The 22,946-nt window shown below is 36.5% G+C and overlaps 1 protein-coding gene across 20 annotated transcripts in view; it reads right to left on the reverse strand.

Moving 5' to 3' along the window:
* Positions 1–22,946, reverse strand: part of Hdac9 (histone deacetylase 9) — an 855,384-nt gene that overhangs the window by 299,503 nt on the left and 532,935 nt on the right. For 16 of the 20 annotated variants that reach the window (XM_060367035.1, XM_060367042.1, XM_060367053.1 and 13 more), the window contains one exon: positions 21,892–22,152. The exons of 1 other annotated variant lie outside the window; for it this stretch is intronic. In XM_060367035.1, coding sequence (XP_060223018.1) covers positions 21,892–22,152 — 261 coding nt within the window. Of the gene's footprint in view, positions 1–18,362; positions 22,153–22,946 lie in introns of those variants that run through there. 3 more of the 20 variants (XM_060367122.1, XM_060367113.1, XM_060367120.1) reach the window with 1 other exon arrangement.

The raw sequence follows: 22,946 nt of genomic DNA on the forward strand, positions 1-22,946 counted from the left end.
AGATGGATTAGACAAAAAGTGGTGCTGCCTCTCCATCTCTTCAGCACCAATCTGCAAAGCAGACTCACAGCTTTCCACGTTCGGCATGGACCATGAGTAAAATTTCTTTAACCTCCTATCGTATGACCTATGTATAGTTGTAGGACACCTTTTACAAATATTTTAATTTAGTAAGTGCAGATGGATCAAGTCTCTCGACATGATGGCCAGAAATTTCATGATGTGACTCAAAGACATTTTAATGGAAATATGGAGCATGAATAAAAAGCCCCCCAGTTACCATCCGATAAGAGGAATTTTGTAGCAAAGGTTGAAAAACAGGCAGAAATGTACTGCGTGGTTTGAATGGGATCATCAGCTGTAGAGCCGAATGTTCAGTCCCCACATCCTTGCCTTTCTCAAGGGTCATCAGATTGCCAAACGACACTGATTGAACTTAATAAACCTTGATTCAGGGTATACAACTACCCATGTTTTATACACATCACAGTGAGAACTGTTTCTTTTTCACTTGATGTAAGAACATAAGTTCTCGATACAGTTTGGACACTTTGGGTTGTTTCCTCTTTCTAGATACAGTGGACAAATATATTTGAAGTGCTCATTTTAAGCCCTTGATAGCCACAGAAGAAACACACCACCAACCTGACATAAGGCCCTGTTCTGGTCCTAATGGCCACACACACAACATGAGCCATAAATTTGCCACGCAGAGCCTGAGTCAATATGGTACAAGCGGTTGAGAAACGGCCTGTCATGAAGCCATACACTGACATACGTGCGGTCCTGCATGTAGGCAGGCCCACCCTCGGTCCAGGAGGAGAATGCCCTCGGTCTCGGTAAGTCTTTGCCCACTTCTGAAACATCCCTCATAAGCCCCACTACGATTCTTAGGAGCAGGTGCCACCCACACCTCAGCATTGATATTTTTTCACATCTTACTGAAAACGCAATGACATTTCTGGGTTTCACAAAACATAATGCTAGTCAGAGCAGTGAAGTCTCTGTCATGTCCTCACAGAGACTGACCAGTCATCAATCTCATAGAGACATAACTTTGGGAGAGAACATGATATTCTTTAAGATTTCGTTACAACTTTCAGAGGATCAACTTCCTAAAAATCCAAATTGTGCCTTTCTTTCTTTCTTCCCAAACTCTGATAATCAATTTTGTTTTTCTTTATAAGCTACAATTATCAATGTAAATCTTTTGGGAACTGATTTAGAATTATGCTGTTGCTACCTAGTAGTTTCAACTTATGTGAGAGACTGCAAATTTAGAAGCACCAAGGCTAAGTCACTTCTAAGCAAGCTATAGTTGAAGCTTTCATTCAGCTAAACTGCTTTCTCCTCTTTTGCCTAGATGGGTGATGTTTTAATCTGTTTCACTGGGAAATGATTTGTGCTGGTAGCTCACAACAGCCCAAGTGTCTCACAAAAGGTATTTACGTGTCTTAACCTTTCTTGGCCACCATTAGGGTCTTTGTCATTTTGACTTCCTTTCAGCCAGTGACCTCTGCCCTGCCCCAATTTAAAGATAAACTAAAAGGAATTTCCCGTGAATTTGTGCTTCTGCTAGTTTTTCATGGAAGCAGTAGGGTTTGCAAGTTAGATAACTGAGTACTGAAGAAGCAGGTTTAGGAAGAAATAAACAAGAATGGTTGATGTGCTAAATCTAAGCAAATGCAGAATCCTGTATCAAAATATGGAAGGAAAAATGATTACAGATAATAAATCAGAAACTTTTCACAAGCCAGCCTTTTACAAGCAATATATGATGATATGTGAGAATAGTCATAAATGTTTTATTTCAAAGTGTGACTAGAATTGGAGTCAAGCAACAGTTTGTAAATTATTCATAAAACTTGGGTAGAAATGTGAAAAGGGGCATTCATTATTTCCCATTAAACAGATACCTTCTCTGTGTCATTAGTCAAAGAGATGAGGAGGACAGACTCACAGCTAAACCATAACATTGTCCCATTATCTTTTTTTCTGTCAAAAAATATGTTCATGGTATTGCTTTATAATCCTATTTTTATTCTTCTTTTTGGTAACTAAGATAATTACTAATTGATTAACAACAAAGAGATAATTAGAAAAATCAATCTCAATAGACACACATACATACATACATGTCTATACAAGCTGATAATGATATTGTCACTTTTTCCAATTGTCTCCAAGCTGTTTCTCAGTCTCCCAGGTTTAGGCTGCTCCTAAGGTGAATTATGATAATGTGGATATTGTATTAGGTGAAGTCTGAGATAGTCTTCATTAGAAGAGACCTCACTTCAACACAAAGCAGGGGAAGGGCTTTCTCTCACAAGAAAAGATGAGACATGCTTTCCAACTAGTCATGACATCCTGAAGACATGCAGTCCTTCTTTCCTTCCCTTTCTTAATTACACTTCAGTTTGACTCAGGCTAGTCTGGGTCATTCATTAACCTTCTGGGGCTTAAGGTCACCCCACTGATATGCTCTCTACACATGAAAAAATCATTTCAGGATGAGTATCAAAGTTTCCTGAATGGTGACTTGTTACTGAAATAATTTATGTATTTATTATATTTATCAAAATGCCTGGAGTGCTGAAGAATGCAAGATTACAAAAGAATATAAAAATCTAAAAAAACATCCAATGATTTTTGCTATTTTAAATAACACAAATGTAATGTAACCCATGCTAGATTTGTCCACAGGTCTACAACAGCACTGATCATAACTTGAATCACTCTTAAGCTAATTTGTCATTTTGCATGCAAATATATGGAAAGCAAACCAGGATGGTCAGCGAGATGCATAGATTTATCAAGGCAGAATCTACTGAATTAGTTGTATGAACACTTTCTGAACGAACAGTTTATTGCTTAGGAAATGTGTATCTACAAACTTCATTAGCAAAGCTAATTTACAACTTGTGATAACACTGGAAAGTATGTCACTTATTATCGACTAGTATTACATGAAATCGTGGGAATTATAGAAATTAAACTTTCAACAGTTGTAAACATAAAACTTTCATTATATATTCTTTTAGTATTTTTAGGTAATAACTATTTCTGTGACTTATCTTCTATCTGGTATTAGCCATTACAGTAAAATAATGCTTAGTATTCTAAATCATTCCCTGCCCACTGAAGATGCATGACCAGCAATTAAAAATTATTTATATGAACTTATAGAATGATTTTATGAGAATGTGAACATAAAATACAAAGCTTCCCAAACATTACTTTAAAAACTGTTTTAGCATTACTTGTGGACAGAAGAGAGAAATTCTGGCAAAGTTACAAAGATTTAAAATCCCACATAGGTTAAAAATACACAGAACATGCAAAATTTATATTGAGTTATGTGTTTAAAGTTGTGTTTATTTTATACATTAGGAGGTAAAAGTGATGATCACGTATTTAGATACAATTTTTAACACAAAGCAAAGGTTGCATTGGGTATGAAAAACAAGCATTCAAGAGTTGGGAACTCCCTAAGTGATACTTTTCAGTCTTTTTTAATGACCACAAGATGTATGGTTTGTGAACCAGAGTCACAGAGAATGATTAAAGATGCTAAGGAATGTAATTAACACAAGGAAAAAAAAAAAAAAAAAAAAAAAACAAGAGGCAGGGCCACTGCTTTGAGACTTTCTACAAGAACAAGCGAACACTTATCATAGTAATTGGAGAGGAGGAGAGATACTTGATTGCAAGATTTGAAGTTGGAGGACATGTATTTTGAATTTATATCCAGTGACCATGAATCTGAGGCTGTTACACCATTGCAGGGAAATGGCAGGGACACCTCAAGTCAATCTTTTAACTTCTCCGGATTTGGGCTGTGCTGAAACATTTATCTTTGCATCAGTGGGTGAAACTGTGCAGTGGCATAAGTCTCTGGATCTGGTCATCCAGAGCTCTCCTTTCTTTTTCACTTGTAAATAAAGTATAATGAAAATTGATAGACATAAATTATTTGGGATTGCATTTGTCGATTAGTTCTCAACACACTTCCTTTTACTGTAGTTTTTTTTTTTTCAATTATTGAACATGTCTGCCATTAATAAATGTTTTTCATTCTGTGCTATTTTTGGTAGTGCTCTTTGTAAAAATCTAAATGCTGGCACATGCTGACTATTTTTACATATATTTTATGACTAATTTAGATGATTTATTTTCATCGCCGAGAATATCAGAAAGTCTGTCAGAAGAGAATATGCTTCTGCCATCTCCCTCCCTTCAGGGAGTCTATTTGCCAATTCTAGTTCAAAAATAGTAAATTAGCATTCACTTGACATTTTTAAAAACATTCAACAAAGCCTTTTTCATTTTAACCATTTTGAAGTTTGAAGGAAATCATATGTGGATAGGGGTAGGGAGACAGAGATAGACAGAGAAATAGAAAGGAGGAAGATGGAGACACTGAGAGATATGTTTTTAAAGTAAGATAGCCATCCATCACTGGCTTACCTGCCTGATTAATTGCCAAATAGCTATAGATAACTACTGCCTCTATCTGTCAGGCTGGGTAAGTAAAATGTTATATTTTCAAAATAAATTTCAAATCTCAAATGAAGAAACCTAGGAACCAACATGTAGACATCTATTATGTGGCCACGAATAAGACCAAACTCTCCTGACTCTCAGGCCAGCTCACAGGCCAGCTCACAGGCCAGGCCAGATGAGAACTCAGATGCCCTTGGGAGAACTGACAAAGGGATGAAGGTGCCGGGCATGGCCGACAGCTTTAAGCGCTTTCCAGCAGCATACCAGCAGAGGGTTGGAGATTTTTGCCAGTACCCTTCTCACACATCCGAGTTAACTTGTCTAGAGGTTGTAGTATGCCACAGAGAGCGTAGAGCACCGCTTTTGCACCATCAGTTATCGTCAAAGAGAGATTGCATCGTGTTTTACTTGACAATAACAGTAAAAAGTGGTAAAGCCTTAAGGAGGAAAGAAACCTAGTAAAGAAAGCCATATTAAACCAAAGAGAGAGCAGATTACAGGAGAAGCAACTTGCATTCAAATTTCAAGTGTTTAAAATCAAGAGATGTGGTTAAACAGCTAGATTAGTTTTAGGATATAGCTTCGGTTGGCAGCTTTCAACGATAAAATAAAGAAAAGTATATGCTGGAAAAAGATCATTCAGGATAGTACACATGCAGACACACACAAGCACACACATAGTTGCTGTATTTTGTCTGTTCCCTGAGGTAGGAAGAAAGATTCACAAGCCAATGAAGAATAACGAACCTATATTTTAATTTTCAGACCTTGACTTTAAAATTGGGAGGCATGGAGAGATGGGTCAGTGGTTAAGAGCTCTGGTTGCTCTTCCATAGGTCCTGATTTCAGTTCCCATCACCCATGTGGTGGCTCACAACCAGCTATCCGATGCCCTCTTCTCTCATGCATGCACACATGCAAATGGAGTACTCGTATGTATGAACAAACAAACAAATAAATAAATACTTAAAAAAATTAGGAAGCATAGAATTAAAACTTAGATAGCCTACTTCATGCAAGTGCCCAGGAGACTTCTTAAATTATTGGAGTTTTCCATTATGAGTGCTAAGAGAAATATGTAAGGTGGTAGCAATGATTTAAAAAATTGATGTCTAAGAAATTGTTCAAAAATCTTTTTATCATAATGACGTAGACGTGCTAACTGTTACGTTGATATAAGTGGAACTTGAAAATTATTAAAAAAACAATAAAACATATTAAGAGACATTACATTCAAAACTCCAATTTCTCAAAATGTAATATTTTATTAGCAGGCAATTTCACATAAAGCTATTAAATGATGCTTTCCTCATTGTCATAACTTCATCTTTGAATGAGTTAAAGTGTAACAAAGCTTTGTGTAAGGAGTAGGCTGGGACAGTAGCTGAGGAAATAAGAAGCTTGGCTTGCATTCTTTCTGAACTCAGGGACTCCTCAGACCCGTATTCATAAGGGCTGGCTCCAAGGGCAATGACAGACCCCGTCCACATTATGAGACAGAATCAAAGAGTAACTGATGTTAAATTCTGGCCAATACTTCACACAGACCCCCCTCCACCCCTCCCCACACGACAAGCATTACAAAATAAACATAAAGCTATTAGATTGAAGAAATTAATTTCTTAATCGCCCAGTAGTCAATAGGACACATGAAGATATAGAATAGGAACACATCTGTCCCTTTTACTTTAAGCCTTCAGGGGTATCATCAATGAGATGCCAAACGTGCTAACCTCTGGTTTAGCATGATAAATGCGCAAATGCCATATGGGTTGTGACATCAGCTCAGCAACTTGGAAGCTATAAGATCTTTGTCAATAATTACAGAGTTTTGTTTTCCAGGTAGGTATTTTTCCTCATGCATGTTCGTTATGTTTTCCAGCCTTTGTCTTTAATAGACCATGACTCTGGGTGGTCACACAGCCATCTTCCTTATTTGTGAGATTCGTTAGTAGGTTTCGAAACAAGTTTCAGTACTGGGCAGTTGTTCAGTGTGCATTTATTAATCTAGACTAAGCTAAGTTGGTTTACTGACCAAATCTCAATAAAAGGACTAGATGAGGGACACTGGAAAGTTCATACAAGCAGTCATGCATTCATAATTGTATATGAAGTAAAGCTTGGTAATGTTACATAAAATGTGGACCTGTGTTTTGGTGTTTTGGGTAAGCCATCTTAATTTACAAAGACTCTTGGCACAGCCACAAATTTCTACATATTTATTTGAAATTTTACAACTTTCTTCATAGTTATTAGTGGTTTTTTTTTTTTGTAAAATATACTAAGATTACACAAAGTATGTATTTTTTAGTAAAATAAGGTATGATTTAAAAATCTTTATTATAAGACTTTTAAGTCAACACTTTTTCTTTAATTCTTAGGATGGCCTCTATTTATAGATCAACTGACAACTCATTAATTTCAGTTCAAGCTTTAGTCATGTATACTCACTATTTTCAAAACATTAACACTAAAAAGCACACATTAATAATTTTTTATTTCTCCCATAAGTATATTGTATAAGAATGAACGTGTTTCCCTGCAGTTACAACAATCATCCCTAAAATATTTCCAATAAAGGAATTTTCCTAAGTAGATACTCACTTCTCCAATCAATGTGTGGGGGTGCCGCTGCTGTTGCTTTGGCTATGTTGAACGGTGATGGCAGTGGCGTGGTAATGGTGGATGTGTTGCTATTGATGATCTTGGTGATGATGGTGGTTATAGAATTGTTGGTGTTTGTGGTGGTAGTAATGCCTTTGATGATGGTGGTGGTGATGGTGGTGTTGGTAATGGAGTTGGTGCTACTGCTCGTCAAGTCACTGCTTTATGGCAGTGGCTGTTTTTTCTGACCCTGTCACTCCACACCGAGTTTCATACATCTTTAAATCTTCTATACCTTTTGAAATATTTATAAATTTATGGCCTTGCTATTTTTAGGAATATGTAACATTTGAAGGCAAGAGTTACAAGGCAGAAATCCTTAAAAGTCTTTGGCATGGAAAGGAATCTTAAACGCTGGGAACAACTTGGCGAACTGACTCCAGGAGTTGACCGCTGTCATTCACAGGAAACAAAACAAAGCACACATCTTTCCACCAGAACAAAATCAAAGTGAAACGTTTTCTCCTTCCACAATAAATTCATTGAAAGATTTAGATTTAATAAGACAAAGATTGCACTTAGATATAAAAACAAAAACCCACAAAAGGAGTGTGCTAGCTAAGTCAGGACCGCAGCAGTACAATGGCTGTCTAACATGTCTACTAACAGAGGACTGACACACCCGCCAGGATTTTCAGACTAGAAAATGCAGATGTTCTCAACTTTATTGAACCAGTGAGAGCATTGGCTCTTCTTCATGATGCTCTGTATTTCCTTCCAAAGGCCAAAATGTCATTTTCCACTCCAAAACAAAACCAAAGCCAAATGGTAAAACTGCAAAGATTTGGTTAAAAAAACAGTGAGAATTTCAGTGGTTTTATCTGCAGCATCCCCAGTTACCCAACAAAGCCAAGATATTGTCCATCTTTTTGACAGACAAAGAGCCTCAGAGGTCCGGAGTGACATGCCCGAAGGCTGGCATGTGATTTGGCTAATTAAATTAAATAGCAGGAAACAGCCTTTCCACATGCCACTGCCTGGCCACACACAAACTGTAACAGTAAATCTTTTATGTTAGTGAAGGAAAAAGTGTAACCATTAAAAAATATATGATATCGACACACCATCCTAGAATTAAAAATCATTTATTCATGTAATATCCCTGAACCTTAATAACAAAGTCTAAGAACTTCTTAAGTTACTTCAGAACTATCCGAGAGGCTTTAGTCAATGAAGGGGATGGAAAGGAAGCCTTTCCTCAAGGTTTACCAATACGATAAGCCAGTATTCTATGCATTTTTAAAACCTACTAATACCAAATCAAATAGAAGCATTAATACTTCCAAGTCACAGATAAACTACTGGCAGCTAATTTCCCACTGTTTCTGCATTTTCACGTTTCTTCAACTCACTGCAGATTGGGAGAATAAGAGCAAAGAGTCACCAGTCTTTGGAAACCTTTGAGAAACTCTACTTTCTTGACTGGCATAGTTTCTCACAGAACCCAGTAATTTGCTCCAAATTCATTTTGGTTCTAGAATTTATGTAAGACAAGGTTATTTTAAACATACATATTTTTTGATGCTTTTAGAACTATATGCATAGATTGATAGCTGTCACTCAACTTTAAAAATCACAGTTTTCAATTTTCAGTGATTCTAACATGTGAAAAATTACTATGAAATCCCAGTTGTCAATCTGGATGAAGAAGACAGTGAGTAAGCATTGTGAAAGAAATAAGGTAAGGAAACTGTCTAATAGGGATCATAAACTCCAAGACTAAGATAAATTTTAACTTAAAGACACAGAAAAAAAATAATCATCATAGATCATGACTTCTCCACTTACATAAATGCACTTAATATATGTGGTAAATGTCTACATTCTGCACGAGTGATAGTGTGTATGACTTGTGTTTCTGTGCCCAGCTTACTTCACATAATAATTTCCAGGGTCATCTACATTATCCCAAATGGCAAGAGTTCTCATCTTTTTTTAAATAGAGAAATAATATCCCATTGTGTATATGTGCCACCTTTATTTTATTCATTCATCTGTTGGTGCTCACCATTGCAGATCCTGTATCTCACCTATGGCAAAACAGTTCACAATGAACGTAGCATTGTGCCGTCATCTCCTTCCCGAAGATTTAAATTTTTTTCAGTATTCAGTGGTGGGATTGCTTCTTTCAGTGCTTTGCTTTCGCTTAGTCCTTCTTTCCACATTGGTAATGGCTTACATGTCTACTCAGTGAGTCAGGGTTCCTTTGATTCATATCCTCTGCAGTGGCTTGTCACATTTGCAAGAGCCACATGTGACATGCTATCCCCCTGCACCATTAACGGACCCTTTCGGATGATTAGTCGTGTTGCATATTGCTGCATTAGCATATTATCATTCAGCTATCTCCTTTGAGAAACTCCTACTCAAATGCTTAGTTCATTTTAAAAACTCAACCTATTATAGTCTTGCTATTGACATGTTTGATGTCTTATAAATTTTGAACCATCTTTATCAGATAACACAGCTTCCAAATATTTTCTCTTATTCCCTAGACTGTCTTCTCTCTTTGTCATTTCCTTTAGCATTCAGAAGCTTGCTAGCTTGACATGATCTCCCTGTCTGCTTTTTGTTTTTAAAGTCTCAGCCAAAAGCTGGTTGCCTGTATATTAATACCATAGCATGTCTCCCTGGAGGCTTTTTCATTACCAATTGAGGTATGAGATATTATATTTAAATATCTATTTGCACTAATGCTTTGTGTAAAGTATTCCTGGGGATAGAGGGGTTCATATTTCTCTGAAAGTAGTAATCCAGTTTTCCTACTAACATTTACTAGAAAGGATGCCTTTCTCCAAAGCATTCCCAACACCTCTGTAGACAGTCAGTTGTGAAGATTTATTTGTAGGTCTACCCTGTTCCATTGTCTTAGTGCCTTGTTTTTCAGGAGAATACTGTTGGGTTACTCTAGTTTTCACATGTGGAGTCTTAAAAGCTCATCTTACAAAAGTAGAAAGTCATAGGCTAATCATTTAAACTGAGATCCAAAAAGGTTTTTTATTTTTAATTTCGGTAATACTTTGGTTTATAATAGCTTTATTACTTGAAATTGCAGAGTAAATATCATTGAAAATGCATGAGGGTAGCCATGCCCAATGGTTGTTCTTCTGTAACTATGTATGAAATAAATAGATGTTTTTAGAATTACTAAAATTACTAAAATTTAGTAAATTTACTAGTAAATTTAGTAAAGTTACTAAAATCTGATAAATCAAAAGCCTGGCAGAAAAATGGCCAAACCACCCCGAGAAACTGACTCTGTAGGATCCAATTTGTCTTCTTAGATAAAGACAAATCTAAAAACAGATACAAAGTAGTTCCCTATTCCCCACCAAAAAAATTATCTATATTTGTCTTGATGCTATTCTTGATACATTCTAGCCATCTTCCCCATATTCCTAGTTCCAAGGCAGTGGGCTAAAATTGATTACTCCTTGTGTCACTCAACCCTGCAACTATTCAGGAGGTGGTTCAGAGGACTCACATGTTAGAGTAAGGCAAAGCTACACTGAAATGAAAGGCAGCGATGTGTTTGTCCAAGAAAACTCAGAGATAAGCCTAAAAGAAAGAAAACACACTTAAGCTGTGAACTGTCTATACAGAGTTTAATAGGTCTGAAAAGGCATGAGAAAACAAAAAGCATATTCAGGAGCAATTAAGCAGTAGTAGCAAACCTGGACATGGAAGAAACACGTTAATAGAAATGAGTTAAAGAAGGTTGTAGTAAAACTTCTGGAATTTTGGTTTCTTAAAAAAAACACATAAAAAATTATAAGAATATGTTTTTGTTTTCATCCCAGCTGTGGGGATACTGGGCTGTTTTGGACTGTCTGCAGAAGCTGAATATGATTTGACTCATGCTCTAGCAGGGGTATGGGCTTACCAGCTGCAGATAGTTTCTGCAGCTTTGTGACATTTGGAATTCTGGGAACTTCTCAGATGGTGTATAAATGCCTGAGCCCTGACATGTGGAGTTGGTGGTGTTTGCTCATTCAGGGTGGGCTGGTTGCAGTTGGTTGGTAGTCATGCTCAAAGAAGAAACGAGAAATAAAGTAGATCCAGATATTTCTCTCTCTCTCTCTCCCCATCTCTGTCTCCTCTCTCCTTTTTTTCCTTTTTAGTGATAGGGGTGAAAATGAGGGCATAAAGAGTGCAAAAAGAACCACAAAGTAGCAAAGACCAGCTACAAGCAAAGAAAAAAAAAAGAGAGAAATTAGAATCAGATCTTTGTCTTCCCTCTATCCTTTTTCTCTCCCATCTGGTGATAGGTGTGAAAATGGGGGAGGGATAGAGGGTGGGAAAAAGAAGAACCCACAAAGTAGCAAAAAGTCTGGGTACAGAAGGCTAGCCAGTGCAGCGTAGAACTATCAGAAAATATATAAAAGAACCAAAGGAGTCTTCTCGATAAGAAACAAACAAACAAACAAACAAACAAATGCTTTGGATGGGAAATTGACTGCATGTGATTAGCAAATATTTATTTACTGGGAGTAAAGGAGGAAGACAATGATAGAAGCTGCCTAAATAGAAAAAAAAAATCAGTGAAAATAGTACAAGAGAGACATACAAACTCAGACACCTGTAGACAGAATAGAGAAGCCCAGCTTCTGTAGAATTACAGTTCCAGTAGAAAATAGAAGAAAAACAGGAGGAACAAAAGAGTAGAACAAATACAATGTTACTTTTTCTAATAATGTAAGATGTGCAAATTCCCAGATATGTACAGTAAATGGAACAAAGAAAATGTCATCAAAGGAAAGATACATTTAGGCAAGTGATAAATAGCAGAAAACAAAGACAACTGAAAATATTAATGGCACTGAAACAATGCACAAAATGCATGATGAAGCATCAGAAACCACGAGTCTGTAGTGATAAGATAAATCAGAGGTCAGCAGTTTAGACATTTGCCCACACACTGTATTCAATTGATTTCCTTAAAGCACCAGAATAATTCCAAGAAAGAAGGATAATATTTGAATAAAAAAGATGCTAAATTTTAGGTATCCATGTGCTGCTAAACTTCAATTTATCTTCATGCCATATACAAAGCCCTAAATGTAAAAGGTAAACTAGACAAAAAAAAAAAAAATCATTTATAGGAGAAACATTGGAAGAATGGGACACAACAAAATTGAAACATTCAGCCTGGCCGAATACAAGGCAAGCTATATGGTAGATGAGATGTTTGTGAAGCATGGAACTAAGAGAAAATTTTATCCAAAATAAGTATTATTCCCTGGGCTAATAAAAAAGGTTACACAAATCTGAAATGTGATGAATTAATTAGTCACCGGCACATGAATGGCCAATAAACTCATGGAAAGATGTTCAACAACATGAGCTGCCAGGAAGATGGAAGATACAAGAACCCACTAACATCAACTGAATGCAAAATATTATATGTATCAATCAATACTGCAATACTCAGCACTGATAAGAGTTTACAGTCCTAGAATTATTCTTTGTTGATCAAATGCAGAATAATAGCCAATTACAAAGAGTTTGGCAGTGTTTTATATAGCCAAAGATAAACTTAGCATCCAACTCAATAATTACATCTACATTATCAAAAGAAGAAAAATCCCACTGTCTATGAAAGGTTCTGCCTAATATTGGTGAAGTTTCATTCATAACAGTTTACATGCACACACATACCACTCAAGTTTTGATCACTAAATCAATGCATAAATAGCTGAAATATCTGAGATATATCCACTGAATGGATCACTATCCAGGAATTAAAAAGTCAGTATTACTGACATGTCAGTAGATTTCTGAAAGATTTTTTTCTGAATGAAAAGAAAAATGTCTAGAACAAAAGTATCACAGATATTTAAAAAAAAAGCTACAATTCACTTATAAAAATTAAAAGCAATGAATGATGACCGAAAAAAATCGATAATTGGCTGAATATGGGCCAACAGTGAGCATGGACAGTTGATTTTAAATAGGGGTTTATTGTGAAGTTGTCCCAGGTGATGGGGTTGGAGTTTGAACTCCTTGTCGTCTGCTGACTGTTTCAGCAATCTAGAGGTGATAGCCACGAAGCCTTGTGGATGTCAAAGACAAGTCACAGTGCGACTGTTCAAGGATTGAGAGTTATACATTATAAAATGAACAAATCAGCTGCTTTGTTCAGCAAGTTTACTCAGATGTACGTAAAGATAAGGTTCCTATACTCTGAAAAAATATTAATATGAATCATCTTTTCATTTTCCAAAATTTCAATTTTCAGAAATTCCAAGTAGTCTACACAGAAATGAAAAATTTAATTAAGAGGCTATGAATATTAGGACATAAAGTGCTTTATCTAAAAATGTATACAAAATATTAGAATGATTCATATTAAGTCATAAAACATGTAAAAATCAATTAATTTGTGAATGATATTAAACAAGAAATCCATTAAAAACTATCATTTACTAGTCATGGAAATGAGAGTTGCCATATCTAATAGAGCTTCCTTAAAGAAAACATTACCAATCAAATACAGTTCAAGAAACAATTGGAAGGCTCTATCTCCTACAGTGAATAAAAACAAGCCAGTAAAACAACATGGAAAAAAATCTAGTATTTTATAGAATGAAAGCAAACAATTGCTCAAATGGAATAAATGGGGCATTTCACAGGTGTATGAGCCACAAGTAACTGAGTATATTTCCATTGTATCAAACAGCATGAAGGTATATTATCAGAGAAAACATATAAAGAAGAATTACTTGGAAAAGTCTGTTCTTAGTGGGTTAGAGTTCAAATGAGTTGGAGAACTCAGATACCTTATGAAGGGGAAATAGGATTTAGGAAAGGAGGTCAAAGCATCCACGATAAGAAAAAAAAAACTTGAAGAAACCCCACTGACTACCCTTTTCCTCCATGCAAATGTGGTATGCAGCCTGCACCCTAATGACACGCAAGATTAGGAATGTACCATGTCAGAGGATGAGGTTGGATTAGGAGAACTACGGCTCCCTGAGGCCATTTCCATGAAACAAGATTTCACTGTAGAGAACATGAAATAGTGTTTTATATTGTTAATTCGACTGGCACACTAAATACAAAGGAGACTATTATCATGATACAAGCATGTTTTTATTTTGGCATTAACTAGGGCAGTGACTGAAGGGTGAATAGCCAAGGGTGAAAAGATGTGGTGATTTGAAAGCAGAGAGACAAAGAGCAACAAGTACTTGGAAGAGAGAAATACCAAAGATAATTAAAGGGCAATCTATCATACTGTCCAAATGGCTGACACTTCTGCTGGCGAATAATAGTTCAGGAGAAGAAGCCAATACACTTACTTTCTTTGAGAAAGGATCAATCAGGTAACAGTCCTTACAAATCATAATCAAAATGAAACTAAGAGATTTTGGGTTGTCAGTAAGGTAAAGGAGAACAGTTTTTAAGCTTTCCAAACAATTCACAGATACTAGAGATCTAGTCCTTGCCTGCTTCGCTCTAAGTATGACGAGAAGGTGCCAGCACGTCATCTGGTCAATCAGGTTTTACACTTCATATTTCCAAAATGATGGAATAAGTTTATCCAGTGCTGTTGTAGGAAATCATTTTTAAAAATGAGTGTTGGTCTACATAATGTTTATTATTAGCCCCAAGATTATCATGGTGGCATTATCTAAGCCTCTGTCACAAATAATAAGGTACAGACACCTGCTAGATTCTATAATTGCCTTATTTGCCTTGGGCTAGGCAGATATTTCACCTATGTTGGCTCTATAACCTCACTATCCATCCTCCAGCCCCCATTTAATGTCGCCCACCTTAACCCTCCTCATTTGGTCTGCCATTTATCCATAACCCCATGGTACTTGCTTGTATTTTTCATTTGGGCCTTTTCACACCATTACTGGACTCCTTTGTCTTGGCCCACATGTTTGTTTGTTTTCTCCACACTAACCCATCATGGTGTCCTTTCTCCTTTCTTCCTGTCCATTTATCTCCCATGATTCTCTTGAACTCTCTCTAAGCCCTGGACCCTTATCCATGCTTACCCCACTCTGCCCTGCCCAGGCATAGGCTGTTTAATCAAACCAATCAGGTATGTCTTGGGCAGATTTACAAAACAAGGACAGGTGTAATCAGATCTTGAGGGACAGTAACACGCATCATACCAACCTCCAATAATTCCCATTTATGTCTAAATAAAAAGGTCATTTTTTTACAGTATACAAAACAATTATAAAAACAATAGGTAAGACTGTGTGCGTGTGCATGTGTATGCGTGTGTGTGTGTGTGTGTGTGTGTGTGTGTGTAATGTCTAGTCTAAATGTATTTGGCAATCTTGAAGAAAATATCTATTGTATCTATGAGAGTCTGAGGTTTTGTACCCAAGTTATTGTTGTAGTTTGTATCAATCAACCTAAAAATATGTATCTAGATGTAACAAGTAAGATTAATTTTAGTGATATTATAAGATCCCACATAAACACTTTAATTTCAATATGTAATCAATGGGCATGATTTCAATACTAATACATTTTTGCTATGTCTTTGAAAACTTGTCCATAGTCTACCCTTAGGGCACTGTCTGATTTTAATCAGCCACATGTTAAAAGCTCAATAGATACAAATGGATACCCAATTTAACAGTGAAAATCTAAATCTTTCTAAAAAATTCTATTAACAGAATCAGAAAACTCAAACTAAAGCTAGAAGTATTAACACAACCTGAAAATTTAAGAGTAAATTAGACAGGTAAGTACAAACAACCATAGTAGAACTTCTTACCTGTGGAGATAATTAACTGACTCATTTTGAAAAAAACACCACCATGGGATTTTTTTTATATATAAAAAAAATACACCTATTTTCTTACACCCAGTTAATATCAAAGATAAATATCAAGATGGTAGCCTGCTTCTTTGCAAAGACAAAACAAAGAAACAAACTGAATCAAATGTTCGAAAGCAATGAGAGTCATTAACAGGGATATCAGGAAAGCAAGAGTCAATTCCACCAAAAATAAGGAAAATAGAGGTGGTGTGTGAAGAGAGAGTACAACTCTTCGAAAGAGCTGCTTTATGAATCACAGGCCCAGGCAGGCTATAACCCCAACACTATGTTGACTGAGGGAGGATTCTAAATCAAGTCTAGGATTGACAGTAATAGCATGCCTAAAATATCAAAATACTTGAGTGCATAAAAGAAAATAATTTTAATAATAATAAGTAGAACTCAGAATGACTTAGAGGGCTCAGAACTGCAGGTTGCAAAATGTTTAGAAGGAAACATAAGAGTTTGTGACTTTGTGTTGGGAGTTGGTTTCTTAAATAACATTTTAAGCATAAATGACAAAAAGAAATACAGATGGGTTGGATTTCATTAAGATTAAATGTGTTTAATAATGAAAGTAAGTTATCAGGGAAATTACAGAGAAATTCACAGAATGGAGTAATATTTTAATTTGAATATATGAGAAGAGTCTAATAATCATGCATTTATTAAATCTCAATAAGAAAATGACAATTTAAAATGATATATGAATAAATATATGGATAAATACATAAATAGATATTTAAAAAGAAGTTCCTCAAATGGAAAAATCAGCAAATAAAAAATTGCAAAAAAAAAATCATCTGGGGTGAAGCAGAAATCAATTCAAGAACAACAGCACTTCCCAGCTATTATCATAGCTGCCACTGAAAAACAAAACTGGGATAAACGCAGCTGCGATGGTAACTCCACTGGCTTCCTATCCAACCCGCTGCCCTCAGTGGACCAGGCTAGCCTGCATCAATTAGCAGCTAGGACAATGGCCCACACCTATGCCTACAGGCCAGCTGAGATGCCTTTAGGCAACTTCGGGCTGTGTCAAGCTGGCAGCTGAAACTAGCTAGGAGGCTTTCCTTCCCCTCTAATGTCTACTCCAAGGGCAGCCAGTGTTTCGTGACTTCCCTTCACTGCTTCCGGTCAGAAGGAAGATACGCACCAGATTTCATGGAGAGAAATGGCTTGTGCACAAAACGCTCATCTTTAAATTAGGGGAAATTATTCTACATTTGTCATTTAAATTAATAATTTAAAGGAAGGATTCAAATCAGTTAATGATAATGGAAAAGGGGAGATCTAGGCTGAGGGAGAAAAGATTGTAGGAGCAGCTGGATAAGGAGTGAGCATCATGGATGTCTGAATGGACAAGCACACAAGCACACAAGTCAGGACTGAGGAGAGAGACTACAGTGCCAGCATGCCTGTGTTCACAGAACAGCTGGATGGCAGCTCAGTGTCCAAGTGGGTTCCCTAGTAATGGGATCAGGGACTGTCTCTGCCATGAACTCAGTGGCTGGCTCTTTGATCACCTCCCTCTGATGGGGGAGCAGCCTTACCAGGCCACAGAGGAGAAAAATGCAGCCTTTCCTGATGAGACCTGATAGACAAGCGTCAGGGGAGGAGGGGAGGAGAACCTCTCCTATCAGTGGACTCAGGGAGGGGCATGGGTGGAGAAGAGGGAGGGAAAGTGGGATTGGGAGGGGACTACAATTGGGATACAAAGTGAATAAACTGTAATTAATAAAAGATAAATAAAATTTTAAAAAAGCTGGATGTCACTGCCAGGAACTGAGTGACCTTGATTTCTCTCCGCAGACTCACTGCTGTGTGCACTAAATGTGAGAGGGACAAGTGGATTGGCAGGGTTAACAGTCGTACGGCGCTCGAAGCTATACTTCTTGCACTTTAGCTTTGCCAGAGTTGAAAGTAAAGTCTTTTTCGTAAGTGAGATGCAAAAACATTGCATGGTCTGAACATTTTCCAAGACTCCAGGAAGTTGTTGTGCTATGAAACACAACCGTATGGGTAGAAACACGTACAAACCTAATGCCGTCCTACCTTGACTCAGAAGGTGCATCCCCAACTTCCCTAATACCTGTCTGCAGTCTTCGATCCAGCCCACCTCTGTTCACCTCTTCAAAATGGGTGTGGAGACATTAACAACCACGTGAGCAGCAACCCCCATGTCTTTGCTTTGTCCCTCCCACCCCTTCACTGTAGCTGGCCACAATATCAGACTTGAATCATGCATTCATTTCATTCCTAGTTGCATACCCATTTTTAATCCATACACATTAATCTCATGCTCCAAATACTGAAAAAAAAGACACAAAATTTAAGTTACTCTGCTATTAATCTCTATATGAATAATGCACCAGATTTAAAAACACATTGTGCTTTACTTCTCTTTTAACATCTTTCACGAAGCACAAGTATGGTGAATATAAAAACTCCTAAAGACTGCTGCTCTGCTTTCTATGAAAAATAGAAATCTATGCCTCAGCTACCATCTTCCCTAAGACCACCAGAATGATAAGACCCCATGTACTATTACTGCAGCGCTGTTCTGACTTAAAGAAACATTGACTTTCATGAGCTCATTAGGGAATAGTTTAAATGAACCAGAGGGCATTAAAAAAAAAAATCACAATTCACCCTTTTAATCAAACACACGGCAGTGCATCATTCTGAAGCTCTGATAGGAAGTTTTGCTGGCAATAGATCAGAACGAATGAATTAGATGCTCCTGGTCTCACGTCACCACAAGCTAAACCTTCAGGCATACCTAAAGACGTCTTGATCTGGCTCTCTATTCTTCACACAGCGGTACAGTAACTGCCACCACACAGAAGGAGCTCACTTCATTACTCCTTTCCCTTTAAATTTATTCACTGTCACTTTTATCTCTGCTTCAGCATCTCATTGTAATAGGCATGATTTTAAGATACTTTGTAAAATGATTCATTTTTAGTGTTCAAGGAGAGAGTGTTACATTCAAGGGAGTATGTTAAGCTTATATTTTAATTTTTAATTGCATTTATTTATTTATGTGTGTGCATGTGTGTCTCTGTGTGTGGGTGTGTGTATGTGCCACAGCCAATATGTAGTCAGAGGACAATCTGAAGTAGTCAGTTTTCTCCTTTCACTGTGTAGGACTGGAGAATTGAACTCACATTGTTAGGCTTGCTGACAGATGTCTATAGCTAATGCTGAGCTCTTGCCAGCTCATGTTAAAGTTTTAAAAGAATTTTTAAGTCGAACAGCATTAGGGAATATTTATATTTTTTATATTTATAGGATGACATTTTACTTTAAATACCAAAGAGGATAACACATCTTTAAAAAGGCCACACTACAAAATGGAGCATGCAACCAATTTTACATATGTTTGCTAGTTGGTAATGGTTGATATAAATCATTTGATAATGTTATTGTTGAATATGCCATTTTAAGTGGTATTTGAAGCAACAGCTCAAAATATCTTCATTTTCTTGTTTCAACAAAAAATGGAAATATTTTTTGTATATGCGATCTAATGTACAGATTTTAAATTCTATTAAATATATCAAGTTTACACAAAGCCAAATGTATGAAAAGGGATCTTTTAAAAAAAACTTTATTTGAGAAAGGAAGAGACTTATAACAGAAGGCAAGAAGGGAAACATACAAACAATATATTTACAACACAAAACAAGAGATCACCTCCAAGGGTGTAAATTATAATAAATACAGTAGATCTAAGAAGACATTTATCAGTTAATATTAAGCTTAGTTATGCCCAGCTTTTATTTTGACTGGTTCCAGGTAGTTTCTTGACTAAATTGAAAGACTATCAAATTCAAACAATTAATGTCCACCAAATATACTGATGAAGTTCTCTCAAATGACATTATAAAAAATAGGTTTTTTTTTTTCTTGTTGTTTGTGATCACATATCTTTGAAGTAATATTATACAAAAGTCTGCTCGGCCACATGTTCCTCCCCAAATAAAATGTATTTTAAAAGATGCACTATCCCTTTTTTTATGAGATTGAAAAAAGAATTTGAAGAAAATGAATATTTATGAGATGGAAAAATATACAATTTTATCTTAGGCATGCCATATTTTTAATGCAAAACAACTGACAAAAGTCATTTTAATATGAAGGAATATATTAACCCAAACATATTGGTGATAGGGAGAGTTGCCTACTAGAACTACCTGTCAAATTATCAGAAGGACTTTCATTATGTGGAAAAACTTTTAACTTTCTAACTCTAGTTATGTTAATTTAATTCAAATGGAGACTTTTTAAAAAAGGATAATGTATCTTTAGCAGGAACATTTTAAAAGAAATAGTTTTAAATGTCACAGCAAAATGTAAACAACACGTGCCAACAACATACAGTTGAACAATGTCTATATTTGGCAAAAGTGCTATGTCTCCTTGAGAGCAGGACACTACACCTTAAAATACCACGGATTAAGAAATATAAATATTTTAATAGAAAAAACCTCACGAAGATTCTAGGTCAATTTGGATTATCCATATTAAATGTGTCTTAGTACAGCTCACGTTTAACTAGCTTAACAAAGTATACCCGTAAAACAAGGCGAACACACCGAAAGGGAATATTAAGGAAATGTTCCAGCGAATAGCTTCCGTAAGGGTTTCCCTACTCATGGTGTGATTTTCTTAGACAATGAATCAATTCATAGAACACCCTTTAAAAACAGAAAGACCAGAACACTATCCTTGGATTCTTTCTCCTACACCCCCCACCAAGCGAATCACTTGGACTTCCTGTTTCCACAAAGCATTTCCTGTCCCCTCACAGAATCGCTTTTCTGTAGAACAGCAGGAACCTGACAAAGAACTGCCTTAAATAAACATTCTCTTCTGCTGCCTTCAAAGCTGTTTGTATTTTTAGAGCATCAAAGGACATAGTCCTTCTGGAGGTGCATTATATACAAGTGGATTATTCTGTGAAACCCAACATTCATATATATATATATTTATTAATTTGCCAAAACGATATGATATATGCCATGGAACTATATGCAAGAGATTCTAAAGGTATCAGGTATAAATGTGAGTCACCCTCTTGTGAAACTGGTTTTAATTTGATATCAGATGGTAATCATACTATGCTTTCTGCAGCCGTACAGACATCACGGCATCCGACTGGACAACAGTGCTGCACATCACTTCTCAATCACATTTGCATCAGCTCCATTTGCTCTTTATCAGTATACAAGGTCAGAAAATTACAGAAGGCTTAAGTAAAATGTGCAGTGCTCTATCAGACATAATGTAATGTTCAAAACAGAACCTAAGTTTGCACCTCTACTTAAAACCACCTGAACTGCTAAGATTTTCTGTCGAAAATCTTCACTGGTATGGTAACCAGAGCCTTTTCACTTAACAAAAAGGAGAGGAAAAGGGGGCGGGGCAGACTCTCTTCAACAGTGTTCAAGACTGTAGTATGATACAGTATGTACAGTCATATGAAAACTGAATCCTGTGTGTTAAAAATCACCAAATTTAATAGAATGCTTCATTGATCAGGCTGGGAGATTACATTCTGTACTCACAGACCTCAGCAGATAAAAGTAAAACAACAGTGAGTTCGATTTCCCAAAAGAAACTGTTGTTTCAGGCTTTGAGATGAGCTCAAAGCCTATTGGTTACTTGGATATTATGTAGCATACTTTCAGTGTAGCAGGCCTTTTCTTACCAGTCAAGGTTCAATGAAACTTTGATACCCACTCAGAAATCATTATAGAGCGATCTTTATGTAGAAAAAAAATCTTTTTTACCTGCCTTATAATTCTTAAACACTAAAATCAGAGATATAAGCTGATAGGAAATAATAACCATTTACCAAAATCTGCAACATATGATCAGATAATGACTTTAATTACAAATCCTGGAGCTAAATCTTTGCCTATTACCTGTTGCATAAAAGCAGCCTGCTCCCCACATTCCATTTCCTGTATCTGAGCTTCTTCCTCGCTGTCCACTGGCTCCTCCTTGACCTTCACAGCCCCAGCTTGTCCCAGCGTATCATCCAGAGGAACACTGCTGTCCTTCCTAGTGCTGCTGTCGCTAGCAGTTGCTCTGTCTTCCATGGACTGGTCCCCCTGAAGCTCCTCCTCCGCTTCTTCAAGGTGGCTGCCTGGCTGCTTCAGTTGTTCAATAGATTTCGATAGCAGCTAGAAGAGAGTGTTCAGGGGTTCAGAAGTCAATAGTTCTTGATGGGACAGATTTAAGTTATACTTCTCATTTCTACTATCTCAACTCGAGCTAGAACAGGCTGGAAGTGTGAGGAGGAAAGGGTAAATAGGCCATGTCCATGGAAGCTACAAACATTTTTACAAGGGCCTGTCTCACAGGCTCTGAATACAAATAAACTTGAGAACAGTACTTTTATCAAAAAAGGAGGAGTTAGTACAGAAGGCCCTTGTTAACATTTCAGCAAATGTGATGGCTATGAAAGCCCCGAGAAAAATAGTCATAGTGATTTATTATTACCCTTCTAGTACTCCTCTGACAAAATTAAGACAGCATCGCCGAAGTAGGATTGTAAGATATATACAAACATTCATTATGGGGTTCTACAATTTCAAAGTCAGTGATCTTTGACATTTTGAAAGTGTATAATATTTTATGATTAGATCTGAACAGAATTAAATAAGAAGTGAACTGGCAATTAGATTTCAAATTAAAAATCACTTACATATTTTAGTCATGTCATAAATAATTGATTAATGATTTTTAAAAAATGACCAATGACACAAGTAACTTAACTACAGAAAAGCCCACAGAGCCAAGCTTAATGAATGGGTGTGAGTCCTAATTTGATAGCATCTGACATTGGACTTTTTTGTTGTTTTATTTTATAATGAACTTACTGTTTCTCTATAGATTTCAGACTGTCTTTTCAAGGACGATTGGAGTTTTTGGGTAAATCAATGCATGTGTAAACAGCTTGAGATTCATCCTAGTA

This window comes from Meriones unguiculatus, chromosome 1 (genome assembly GCF_030254825.1).
Source record: "Meriones unguiculatus strain TT.TT164.6M chromosome 1, Bangor_MerUng_6.1, whole genome shotgun sequence".
NCBI classification, from domain to species: domain Eukaryota; kingdom Metazoa; phylum Chordata; class Mammalia; order Rodentia; family Muridae; genus Meriones; species Meriones unguiculatus.